Consider the following 13,676-nt stretch of genomic DNA (forward strand, 5'->3'; position numbering starts at 1 on the left):
GTTGGAATTTAAGACACTCTTATCTGAGAATATAGCATATATTAAGCAAAACAGTGGCTTCTATAGGAGCAAGGGGCAATAATATGTATACTATATATATATATATACACACTGGTGGATCTCCGTGGGGTAGGTTTGACACTTCATAACTAGCAGCGAGCTGTAATGCAAGTAGCATGTGAATACGCAAGTATAATAAAGAGTAGAACAGTCAGGGCCAATAGGCATAACGAGGTTTCTGGGGTTAATGCCTCTGTTTTGAGAGTATTGATCTCTGCAGTGCATACTGGATTCTTTACTCACTTATTTATCTGAATGACATATTGCTTCATTTCCTTCAATGCAATGTCAAGTTTGTTAAAAAGGTGCAAGTATGAGTCCTGTATCTCCCGATCTTCCTGTTTGAGTAAAAAACTGAGTCCCCTTTCTTCCTGACTTGTTCCTCCATTCTGCTGGCCAAAGCTGCCATCAAGATCTCCATCTTCTGGGGTCAGGCATCTCCAGGATGGTGCAGCCATAGTGGTGATGCAATGTTGAGTATACGAGACTGGATTTATGGTACCTACTAAACATTAAAGGGTCTAGTTAGTATGGCTCTCATGAATTTCTGCAATCCATCATAGTAATGCTAGTTTAGGGTACATGGAATTTTAATAGGAAAAAAATAGAATTTCACATAATTATTTTATATAATTATATTTAATGACAAAAAACTTTTTTTTAATTATTTTTTACTTTTTTATTTTTCCTGGCATGCCAACTAGATATTTTGAATTCACTGGAGTCCAGAAACAAGTTAAATTCTGGGAGTAATGACAGCAAGTGTGCACTCCTATCCTATCCCTATTGTCTGTTTGAATATCCAAAAGCATTTGTTGAAATGTTAATGAATTCAAGCTCTCAGGAGTTGGTCTGTATTATATTCCAGCATTAAAGACATTTCCATACACATGCACACACATACAGAGAAATAGGATGATGTCACTACAGAAGATAAATAAAATACTTTTTCATTTTAAAATGCTGACAGTTGTGGTATGGTCATATTTAAAATACTGTAGAATTTTAATATCCTCAAGCAAGCAGGGCTTCTTTATTGACTCATTTTGAATAGAGTCAATGCCATTTCTTCAGTAGATTGGTTAGTTTGCACTTCCCTGTGTCTCTTCCAAACGTTCCTGCTCTCTGACCTTGTCAGACAATGAATCAGAAGCACATTATGTGAGACCATGATGAGGAAACGTTGGAACTCTAATGTTCAGAATGAAGGATAAGTGCTATGCAGCAGCTGTTTATCAGAAGTAGATCCCCTTGACAGAGCAGAGACGTCCAGCTCCAATATATGGTATTTATTTAGTAATGACAAAAGGAAATGGTATTACAATCTGATTGACCTGATATTTTCCACCTGAATGCAGCCTCTTTTCACAGTATGGAACTACTTTTTCTAGCACTATTAGCCCTCATTTACTTTTTCAGTCAGTTCTGCTAAGTCCCCAGACACTTAATTATCAGGATATGATCACACTGCTTAGTTAGTAGAATATTTGACCTGAAGCTTTTGTATGCATAAAGGCATTTTACCACACTATTTTACCACACAAGCAGGCTGTCATTTTACTACAATATTTTAAGGAAGAAAAAAGCATACTGGAGAGACTGTTCCTTTGGAACTAATTTTGACTTTGCTGAGCAGTGGAAAGACACAACTTTCTATGCAAATAAAATCAGTGTGATTTGAAAATTAATTATCACCTTGTTCTGGATCAAGACCAATAATAGAGGGTTTCCGTCCAATGCGAATGCTGAATGACCTCCCTGCTGAGGTAGTGTTTTTGGGGTACGATACCTCCATGAGGTTAATATGGCAGTTGGTGGGGCAGAAATCCATGCTGTTGAGGGAATGTGGTTCCATGATGGCTTGTTTGAAGGCTGGGCTCACCTTTGTCTTCAATCCATCTGCAAACTGGGAGAGATAAAGCAAGCATCTGCTTACTCACTTGCAAAAAATTAGGTTGCAACACAGACAATCTCTTTCTCTTCCTGCCTCCTATTCAGATTATATGATTTGCGCTGCAACTGAAATACCACATTCCCCATAAAATGCCTATTAAACAGCAAATGAAAACAATTAGCAGCACTTTCTAGGGCCCTTTTTTCAAAAAGCTCAGGTAACTACTGCACAAAAGACCACACTTTGTTCACACTTTGACCCACTGTACTTATGTTCATATACATAAATACAAATCATTCTGTTCATGCCACATTTATACACTGATGTGGTGGAGATAAACCTGCAATAATATTTTCCAACTCAGAGCTCTGACAAGCTGAAAAGAGTGGTTTACAGATTAAGTCCTTTTTCTTAGGAACTTGCAATTTGATTAACGTACATAGCTGTTTTCATGCCACGAGGACACCTATCTGTAAACAGTTTGGATTCACTAGTAAAGAATACCATAATCCAGTTATCAGAGTTAAGTATTGTTTTGAGACTTCACCAATAACTAGTAGGGTTGTACCTCTTGGTAGCTCGCAAGTCTTCTGCTAATGCTTTCCAGCTTAGTGTCACAGATCTGCCGGAATTCATACTGGGGCATGGTGGCCACTGCACTGCTTAGGGATATAAGCCTTTTGCAATTCCTTACAAAGTGATTGTCTTCTGCAGCAAAGGCCTCTAAAATCTAAAGAAAAAGACAGGATGTCAATTATACGAGACTTGACAGTGAGGGGAAATTCCACTAAATAAATGGTAGATTCTGTATGATGACATGGCTCAGTAAAGCTGCCTTCAGAACAAGTTGCCTTTATCACCACCCAAGAACCATTTTCATGTCTAACCCTCAGATACATAAAACACCTCTGAAAATTTCAGAACAACTAATTGCTCAAAATATCCACTGGCACTATCAGAGTAACCTGGCTCAGGCATACTTCCATTTTCATGGAGCATAACTATAATGTTACTGGGATGTGGCAGAAACATTTACCATTATCTTATTATTGTATATAAATGGATCAAGATACTAGACATTGCTGATTTCCAACAGCAGCACTTCTACCTCCTTCCTTTAGCAATCCATCCGGTCCATCAGATAGGAAAAAGCTGCTTGATTTTTTTTTTTTCCTGAAGCAAAGCAAATTCTTGCCTGAAAGGATTAAACTTCAGTATCAACAAAGAGTACATTACCAGACAGAAAATAGCAAGAGTTCCAAAGCCTTTAGTTTCACAGAGAGGCTCCACTATCTCTACCTCAACAGCTGAAACCCAGGAAACATTTGCTGACTTGCCCATACCAAACAAGAGCTAGTAGGAGCTGGTGCACTCTAATGAGGAAAGCTCCAGGCAGGTTTGAGGAGACCATGTGCTGCCTCATCCGAAGTGTCAACCCAAGTACCAGAGAAATGCCTGTATTATTAGCTTCCCTGTTCTGTTTAGGAGCAGAGATGACTATGTACATGGTCAGGTACCTTTGCGGTGAGACTGAAGCAACCTTTTGGTTCCACAATCTTCTCTAGAACAAAGGATTTGATTCCTGCACTGCTGACATACTCATATACCACCCCATGCTCCAGGTGGGTGTTATCCACAGTCAAGCTAATGAGAGGTGTTTCTTCACCAGTGATCAGTGGAGAGATGATGGTCTGCTGTATCTGGGCTGGAAACAAAATTACGTCAAAAGAGGTGTTTGGCAGCACAATGAATACAGGCATGCATGGGGAAGAGAAGTCTGGTGAGGGCTATCTAATGCAAAGGCTCAAAGACACAACCGTTGGCTCAAGGAGTCTCTGAACCACGGACTGCTAGAGGCTGGGAGAGTGTTCTGAGGGAGGCATTTACTGTTGGCCACTATTGGAGACTGTAGTAGAGGTTTAGACAATAACATCCGTGTTCGGATGTTCTTCTATGTGTGCATGCGCACATCCATGCACAGGACACCCCCCTTTTAGTTCTGTTCAGCATTCGGACACACAGTCCCCAGCTGAAGCTTTCAAAGGGAAGAAAAATATGTTAATCTTGGAGTCTTGTTGTCTGTAACAACCCTCTGGAAGAACGCCACTTTTCCATCCAAGTGTTGGGAAGTGCTCCAGATGCATTTTCTGTGCAACTGTAAGACTGAGATGGCAGGGCAGGGCGGGGTTGAGGAGATAGCATTTTTAAACACAGGCAGTTCTGTTGTCACCAGAGAACAGGCTTAAATTCTAGTCAGACTGAGATTTGCCAGATGACTGCTGACATGTTTTAACCAGGGCACTGCTTTTCCACTGTGGAGCTGCACTGATGGCCATCAGCCTTGCAGGCTCACCGGGACATACCTGGTATTTCCACAGGTGTGCAGCTGTTCTTAGGGAAGTTGCCAATGGCATAGAGTCCAGGCTCAGTCCTTCAGAGTGAATCTGGCTTCAGTGTTCTCCCCCAATAGCTACACTTCCAAATAAGCTCACAGCATGAAGGTAGAATAGTATTTTGTACGAATTACACTTTTCCAAGTTGGAAGACATACTCTCCCACCTTTTACTGATGCAGCGGTTAATATGTTCTGAAAACTTCCTCCAGATCAGAATTATTTAAACAGAGTTAAATGCAGTTACTTCCAGACCTTCCCCCTTTATCTCCCAATGTCCATAAATTCCTGGTTTGTCAGGGCTAGCAAATGATTCTAAAACTGCTGCACGTGAGCAAATGGTTCTAAAACTGCTCTGCCTTTCCATCCCAGAAACTGTCTCTCTTGTAAAGACCAGAAGGGACGGGAGCCGTTTCCTTTTGAATGGGGTGCAACAAAATAAAAAACATCAACAGTGCTTGTTGGGATCAAGCCTGAACCTTGCTAGGATCCTTGTTTTGCCAGTGTATAAACACTTCTGCTTCAGGCAAATCAAATCACTACAGCAAATGAAGATTAGGGCATTAGTATATGTTACATAGGTTATCTACATCTGCCTCTCACAAGCTAAATTGTGTAAGCCCTGAGATGTGCTCACAGCTTTGCCTGCTTTGTTTATAGGTTCTGGTAAGAATAAGCATTACGCTTGTTTGGGATAGCCTATAGCAGAAACCACACAGCTACCATGTCAAATTGAGGAACCTGCTTTACCATCACATTAACCTGGTTTTGTACCCTACCTAGCTCTGTGAAGGCCAGTTAACGATATACAGATCTAGGTAAGAGTCTCCTGCAGGCTGTATTGAGTAGCTTAACATGTAGTGGCATATCAATTACTACATGTGGCACAAGAGAGGGCCTTGCTCCATGAAATTGTTTTTCCAGTGGAGTATATGCTGACCCAGCTCTGTGACACTCTGTAATTATACTGGTCCATGGCTTGATATCAAAGTTATCAGCTAAGTAACTCCAGTTCGTTCCTACCTAAGCATGCAAGACCCTAGTCATTTACAGTGGGACCAGGGCTGTAACAGCAAATAAAAAGCAGATAGAGCAATAGATTTTTTTCTCTATCAAAATAATAGATTGATACTTATAAGGGTTCTCTAGGGCACAAGCAGGAAACAGACATCTAAGAATCCACTTAGTAATTCTAAAATCCTGTTTTCTGTTCAGGACAGAGTACATGCCTTTAGAGAGTAGCAGGGGTACAACTTCTGTGTGTATCTCATTTTTTTTCTGCTCCCAAGTAAACTGCAGGATAGGGATACTTCTTTTGGCAGACCTCATTTTATTGCAAAGCTTTACCAGCACAAGAAATATTCTAAAATAATTGTTACACTTTATATTTCTACTGCAGTTTTTCTTCCTGAAGCTCCCAAATCTTCCCTAGGTTTCCTTCTCCCATACGAATCTTTACCTGATTCCTGCTGGCTATTTTGAAGGGGATCCACTTCTTCACCTCTTTCCAGTGAAGAGTCTTCTTTGCTGGACCCAGGATGGCTGCCATTCAGATACGCACTGGATGCTGCTTGCTGAACTCTGTCCTCCTCAGCATCTTCATGTGTTCTGTACACCCACTGGTACAATCCCTTTCAAGAGATACAGGCCTCAGCTCTGACCTCAAAAAAATGCTCGATCTGTATATGCTTGGACTACAAAGGTGAATCTAGCTTACAGTTTTATATCTTCTACGTTGGCTGAAATATCAACATTGTCCCAGTGTCCCTCTGAATTTCAGACAGTATAAAGTCTGCATCATTATTTGGATGCATTTCTAGTCTTAGCAAATAGTTAATAGTATTTAGTAGAGTATGAACTGACACACATACTATTTGCAGATGTTTTTGCAACTGGGGTTTACTGTAATCAGCTCCCTCGGTTACACTAGGACATTGGCATGGGAGCAAGTTGAAAGAGACTTGTGGAAGTTGCTTTTATGAATATTTAGAGAGAATAAAAACACAGAAGGGGAGGAATTAATGTACTTCCTTTGAGGTTTTGTATTCATACCAGTACTTCCTGTTGTCTCATTCTGTATGCTGTGAAGTGCTCCAGAACTTCCATATAATTTCCATGGGATGCATTATTTCCATTGACTTTCAAAATACACTGCCCTGGATGAAGGCCTACAGCTGCAGCCTCAGACCCTGAAAAAGTGACAGCAGGAAGTTAGACAGTAAAGCCATCTGTCTATGGAACAGAAAGCTGAAAAGGTTAGGTACTTATTGCAGGAAAGCTTTGTTGTATGAGAAAAACATTGTGTGTCTATCCTTCACATTTTCTGTAGTGCTGGGAAACACAGACTCCCCCAGCCTAAATGCATTCATGCTAGAAACTGAAAACCCTGTGGGAAATCATTTGGGCCCTTCTAGCTTTATGCTTACAGTAGGTGAGTTCTTAAATGTGAACCGTTATATATGTTTCAGTGTGTTGCACTTGAGAGATACAGAATATTTACGTGTTATGGAGTTGGTCAGGGTCTAAGAAAAAGACTGCGATGTATTTAAAGCTACATTAAGTCTAGAATGCAGTAACAATTTCAGTGGATTTATTTCAAGTTCATGTGAACAACACTCAGATAACAAATCCAGCTTCTAGAAATCTACAGTTAAGGTGACTAACTTTTTTCAGGGCACCATAGGTTAAAATTCCTAGTTTTATCCCAAATGTGATTTGTCTTTTGTTAGCAAAATCCTAAGAAAGGAGAATCTAGCTAGCTAGTTCAGTTATGGAAGTAGTAAATATCTGTCAAACTGTGTTTTCTCCTTTTAAAAGGACAATGGAAGACAGTTTGACCCTGTTGTATATTGATAATTTATAGCAGTATAAACCAATGTAAAGGGAGATTTAGTCTTCAAGCCTTATAACTTAATCGACATCAGAAAATTTGTTTTTGTCTGTCAAAGAGCTGATCCCATAGGACATTCACAACTACAATGATCCAAACCAGTAGAGAAACCAGTGGATGACCAGACAAAAATATTGAGAAAGCAACAGGCAGTATCACACCTGGACTTTTTCTTAGCCACCTCAGTTCTAAATGTTTGCTCCCTGTGACTGTAAAGACATTTCTTCGTGGTCTTACAAGAAAGTAGGTTAGGGTCACTAGGCAAATGCATTGTGGAATCAAGTTCCTTGTTTTGTGTTTATGGGATTAGTGACCCAATAAATTGTCAGGACTTGTTTAGAATTTGTTTGACAGAGAAGCCCGTATTTTGCTTAGTGTATCTACACATACCCTTATATAGATATGCGTATGCACTCCAGCTTAATTGTACCAGTCTTCCTACTTACCTCTTCCTACTGCATGAACATATGGTGGTGCTGCTCCCCGTATCTGAAAGCAAAGAGCTTCAGGACAATCTGGGATTTTAATAATCCTGCAGGTAAATCAAGAGGAGGCGAAAGAAACATTAAATCAGTCTGCTAGATCTCTAGGCACTTCTGTCATCATTTTCTGGCATTCACAACCATGTTTTGAAAAAAAAATGTATAAAGAAAAGCACCCAAATAGTTTAGAAATAAATAAGAAATAAAGGGACATTAAGATATCATCCATTCCCTCTCCATTCTTCAAGGCAGATGAGAGATTTTCTTTGTAAAATTTTATTTATTTTTATTTAACTGACTTAACATTAGCCGAGGATCTTTTCTACTAAAACTACTAGAGAAACATCTTGGACTAGCATTCAGCATCAAGTGATAATTTCTATGGGAAATTTTGGGATTACATAATCTAATAATGCACAAGACATCAGCAGGGTCGAGCCTCATTATAAGATATCATAATGGATTGAAAAAGATGTATGGACTGATATAGTTACAGACATCCAAAAATAAACCAAGCTTTAACAGGGTGGAAATTGCTCTCACTTGGACATATACTAGAGTCCGAGAAGCTCCACACTTGAGTCAAAATGACAATCCTTATGGCTCAGTTCTGTTTGCGCACAAGCAGGCCAAAAGTTAACCTGCACTTACTCTTTTGATTTGGTGGCTACCAGAAGCCGAAGTGGCCTTCGTGAGCAGAAGGACTGGTTTAAGATGGTTTCTACTTCCAAAAATGGGCGTAGGAAGACTAAGTCCTCATTGATGGAATAGATTTTCCTTCCTGTTTGCAGGCCAGCCATCTGCAAATGAAACCAACACCACAGAACACTTTCATGATTTCACAGAAATAATTTGCATCATCTCTGGAAGTTCAGGCTCCAAGGTGTGATTTGAGAGGTTCAACTACTCTCTCCTATAGCAGTTCCTAGGATTACAAATACTGTATACATGCAGCATAGGTTCATCAAATCCTTTGTCAATCACCCTAAAAAGTTGGCTGAATTTACAAAAAAAAAAAAAAAAGGAAAGAAAAAAGGAAAAAAAAAGAGAGATTTCACTTGCATAAATATTCCATGCCATAGATATATCTTCCTTTGTACTTTTCTGCCACAATTTTTTTTGTTTGCTTTTAACAGGGGACTTGAGTCTAGGCTGTGTTACTCAGTGACGTACAGAAGTGACATCCTACAACCTACAGGTCAGAGACAATGAACCAAGAGCATAGTTTTTGACCTCTAGCTATGCAAAAACTATCTATTACTAGTCACATAAGTAAATGTAACCTCATTTTAAGTGGTGGTAAAACCCTGCCTATGCTTTAAGTGAAACGCTGGCTGTTCATCAACCTAAATAGCCACAACATTTTCATTTTAATTCCTAACTTTTCCATCTAACTTTAGACAGAGACAAATCCCCTGTTCTGCACAATGGGCAATAACTTTAAACTTCTCAATGATCTGTATCAGTTAAAATGTGACATAGCAGCATGTAGACTGGGTACTAGGTTACTGAGGAAATATCAAACTCACTTTAATGGAGTAAAAATTAATAAATTAAATAAATATGAATCCGTGGACCCAATTATTAATCCTTTCTCTATTAGTATTATTTCCCATTACATTAAGGTCCAGTAGCTGGGCTTTCTTCTAAATGTGACAAGCCCTTTTCCTGTTCTGCCTGGAATCCATTGACAAACTTCTTGACTGGGAAAAAGGAAGTTTAAACAGTGCTACATAAATCTCCCAGATATGAAACTTTATCCAGTAGCAAAAATGAATCTGGAAGCGTACAACTGGAAAAACCTCTTGACTATGCCTATTCATGGCTTGGCTTTTCTAATATATATTTTGCAGTCTTAACATCAGAAATAAGCTTACCTACAAAAACCTATACTTTTTTTTTTTCTCAAAATCAAAGCTATTAAAAGGAGAAACTACCCAGTTCTCTCCTGGGTTTAATTCTCAAGCTTTCTACAGTTCATAGCATCCTCTTGTGTACCTGCATATAACATTTTTCCCCTGTCTTCTTTTGTACATAATAATCTATAAAATGGGTAAAATGTATGAATAGAAGTAGGGATGCATTTTAACTTAGAGTAGAATTTTACAAACTTTGATTTATAATTCAGAGGAAATGTCCATGCTATTTGCAATTAGAATCACGGAATCATTTAGGTTGGAAACAACCTTGAGGATCATCAAATCCAACCATTTACTTAAACAGGGGGTTTATTATAAAGTAATAACTATTAAATATATTTCTGAAGTCATTATGTTTTAGGCCTGACTTTCTCAAAGTAGCTTATGCACTTAATGTATGGGCAGTTAGCTAAAATTTTTGCATATCTGCAATCATTCTACCTGTGGATTGTGCATATGGGAAACATACCTGCATGCATAATCATAGTAAATCCACGAATATATGAGGTACACAGTCCCACATCAAACCCTACAAACCAGTAACTGTCAGAAACAAAACCTGTTACTCTCTTGGGATATAACTAACCAGGCCAATAAACAACTGACAATGTATCTCTTTATGGTTAAAGACCTGCAGCGTCTCGGCACTTGTATTCTCTGACTAATGGATGCTCCTTATGACAACTCAATGCAGTTGTCTGGATCCAGGCCACTGTTTTTCCCCAACACCAGCAGTGTGCTATTTGCTATTCATCTGTGTGGCCATTGGCCAACTGGCTGCTTGTTGAACATGCTCTGCTCAAGCACCAGACATCTGCTTGTCAGTTAGCTGTTCAGAGCAAGATGGCAACCACACCGCCCAGAAGGATAATCTTTTTTACTGTTGTTTCCTCCTGATAGAGTGAGAGCATCATTCATAAACCATATGCAGGCTTAAAACTGGTGGGTAAACCCAGCTCTAATTAACCTTCAATGTTAGGGCCAAAATTGAGAAGCTGAACCTCAGGTGAAGAGTTCCCAAACTGCAGTTTAAGTGTCCTGTCTGGACAGGAATGTTCCCACAATTGTTCTGTTAACAATTTTTAAACACAGTTTGGTAACTGCTTCTGCCATAGGCTCATTAAACAGTTTCTAAAAACTCTTGAGAAGACAAAAAGATGCTAGTACTAAGAAGAATAATGTTTGGCAGTTCTGATTTAAAAAAAAAAACTAAAAGCCATGTGTTGCACATGAAAGATGTTCAGTGCTGTGTGCCACCACAATCTGTGCATGACAGATTTGATCCTAGTATATTAGGAATGAGAAATCACAATCCTAAAGTCAAAACCAATGTGTTAATCTTGAATAAATCCATGCAAGCAATGGAATTGTTCTCACTTCAGTTGGTGAATCTGGAATCTTCCTGTGCCCTGAAGTCTGACAGTCCTAATGAATGCAATGCGCTGTGATGGGCGCTGTGAAGCAAAGCTGTATGTCTTCATTTTTGTCCCTGAGGAGTGTGACAGCAGGCGTAGGGTCTCTAAATGGCCTACAGCTGCTAAGCCACACAGAATTACATGCTGGATATCCTTCTAGTATCACAAAGCAATTAAAAAGCCCAAGAATGTAATGAAATACATTTCTGTTGGACTTCAGGTCTTTCCAGAATGAGTTGAAAGCCCTCCGATTCAGACATGCAGATTTAGTTCTTTCCTTGGGCAATATTTTATGATGGAGTTGAAAAGATGGGCTTATGCTCACAAACAGTTTGTCTTGGAAGATCAAGAAAAAGATTCCTCAGAAAATTGTGTGCTTCTGTTGTTTGAAAATGCAAACAGATTTGCAGGATATTCCACAGGCAGCTAGCCAAAGCAAGGACAGCAGGATTATCTATCAGGCAATGGTTTACAGCAGAGGTTTAGATTAATAGAATTTTTGGCCAACCTATGTTGATTTTGAGCATGGGAATGGTTTCTCTGCTGACTGTAAAACAAATGCAAATCGCGAATACTCAGATCACTTAACTATTAAACTCAAAAAAAAAAAAGAAAAAGAAAAAGTATTAAACCCCAGTTCAAAAGTTCTTTCTATTTGACATTCTCAACTTACTAAAATCAGTATGGGAATTGTAGAAGACTCTCAATTTTCTATTAGCTGCCTTTGGAAAGAAACAGACTTTAAGAAGATAGTTTTATACATTTTCAAAACATTGAAACATTCTTAGCTATCAAACCCAAATTATTTACAAATATAAGTACCTCTGCAGAAGACCCTCTTCGAACTGACTTCACCACAATTGCTTTGTTCTTTTCTTCTATGTCAAATCCATAGTCATCCTCTTCTGGTAAAATCTTAAAAACAAAAAGAGCACTAGGCAATTATTCATAAATATGGAATATTCATGAAGGATGGAGTTGAGAAACTGGACTTTTCATTGCAATTCATGATTGACATAGACTTGTAGATCTTTAGGCCAAAGGGATTATTAGATCATTTGGTCTGATCTTCTACAGAATGTGAGCCATAAAATTTAATCTAATTATTTCTGCATTGAGCCCTTACTATACTAAAGCAGAATTTCCAGAGAGTTATCCAATTATATCTGCGGTCTGTAAGAAGTGAAGAATTTATTCCCTCCCTTGAGAGTTTGTTTGAATGGTTAATCAACTCCTCTATTAAAAATGGGTGTTTCATTTCTCATTTCCACTTGATTTTAACTTCTAGCCCTTCATTCTTCATAAAATCTTTCACTTGTAGATTCAAGAATTGATTCATATTCAGTATTTCCCATTGGTAGATGAACTTACAGATCAAAATGAAGTTATTTATTTATTTATGAATGTTTCCTATATCCCCAATAATTAACATAATAGGACCCATTTTTAGCTATCAATTTCAGAAAAATTGAGGATCTCACAATTATTTGTATAGACAACAACACATACTACATAAATCTACATTACAACAGCTGGTCTACTGGATAAAACCCTAGATGGGATTGGTGAGAGAGAACAAAGAGGGAAGATAACAAGACCATGTAATATACTCAGTTTGTAGTTTTAATGGTTGGTAGAAGATGGCTGTTCTTGCTTCTGGGAATCTGCTCGCTTCTATTTGCACTGAGGTCACACAGACCAGCCTTATAAATATTTTTTAAAATCACATCAATCACGGCAAATATGTGTTTCACTCCTCCTTTTCTAGTGGTTTATTAACAACAACAAAAAAAGCTTAACAACTCACTAACCATTTTAAAAAATAAAAGTAAGGCTGGCTTCCGATAAGTAGACAAATAGAAACTGTAGCAGATAAACATCTTGTCTTTGAGCTAACACTACACATTTAAGAATCATCTGATAAATCAGAATCAAGTTGAAAGGGAAAATAAAGCTATGTATTATCTAGCATGCTACTGGGAAAAACATTACTGAGAATTATCTCCTTGATGCTAATTATTCCTGCTATTTTAAAATATTTCCCTTTTTCTATTGTAGCCAATGCCACCAACTTAAAAACTTTGTCCTTTTACAGGAATTTATCTTAGAAAAAAAATAAAGAAATCAAAACCTGCAAGAGCCATACAGTTATGTTGAAGTAACGCATGACAAAATACACCTGCAGAGAAAAAATCCTCCTCAGATGATGTTCTGATTAAATGACAGATAGGAGAGTAAAAAAATACGTCTGCCATTCTTGGATATTCCTAATGAAACATTTTCAGAATCAATGCTATTTAAGCATGTTTAATACAAGGACAGCTTAGGAAATTGGGTATACCACCAGTTAGATTTTTACTATTGCAAGTATAATGGGTTTCAACCCAAGCAAACATGTACTTCTACCACTTCACAATTTGGATTAAATAGAAAATTTCTAGGATAGCTCTCCCATCCAGTTCTCATTTTACATTTGAAGAAACGATCAGTTTCATTTCTTCATCATCTTCATCAGTGAAGCCATCAGCTACACAAATTTACATGATTGTTTGGGTGCAGCTACAATTACCAGGCATGAAAATCTGTTATATGCTGTCATTTTTCATAACCTCTCTTGCTCTGTT

General features: G+C 38.2%; 1 protein-coding gene across 2 annotated transcripts in view; it reads right to left on the reverse strand.

Moving 5' to 3' along the window:
- The window catches only part of PREX1 (phosphatidylinositol-3,4,5-trisphosphate dependent Rac exchange factor 1), a 179,812-nt gene that overhangs the window by 26,472 nt on the left and 139,664 nt on the right, over positions 1-13,676 (reverse strand). Inside the window, exons 17-25 of one of the 2 annotated variants that reach the window (XM_082773578.1) lie at positions 11,875-11,967; positions 8,370-8,518; positions 7,683-7,768; positions 6,399-6,535; positions 5,806-5,977; positions 3,472-3,659; positions 2,523-2,684; positions 1,756-1,966; positions 304-562 (exon numbers count right to left, since the gene is read on the reverse strand). In XM_082773578.1, the coding sequence (XP_082629704.1) occupies positions 304-562; positions 1,756-1,966; positions 2,523-2,684; positions 3,472-3,659; positions 5,806-5,977; positions 6,399-6,535; positions 7,683-7,768; positions 8,370-8,518; positions 11,875-11,967 (1,457 nt within the window). Of the gene's footprint in view, positions 1-303; positions 566-1,755; positions 1,967-2,522; positions 2,685-3,471; positions 3,660-5,805; positions 5,978-6,398; positions 6,536-7,682; positions 7,769-8,369; positions 8,519-11,874; positions 11,968-13,676 lie in introns of both variants that reach the window. The other variant, XM_082773577.1, reaches the window with a different exon arrangement.

The sequence above is a fragment of the Aythya marila genome (genome assembly GCF_965140915.1).
Source record: "Aythya marila genome assembly, chromosome: 16".
In the NCBI taxonomy this organism is placed as follows: domain Eukaryota; kingdom Metazoa; phylum Chordata; class Aves; order Anseriformes; family Anatidae; genus Aythya; species Aythya marila.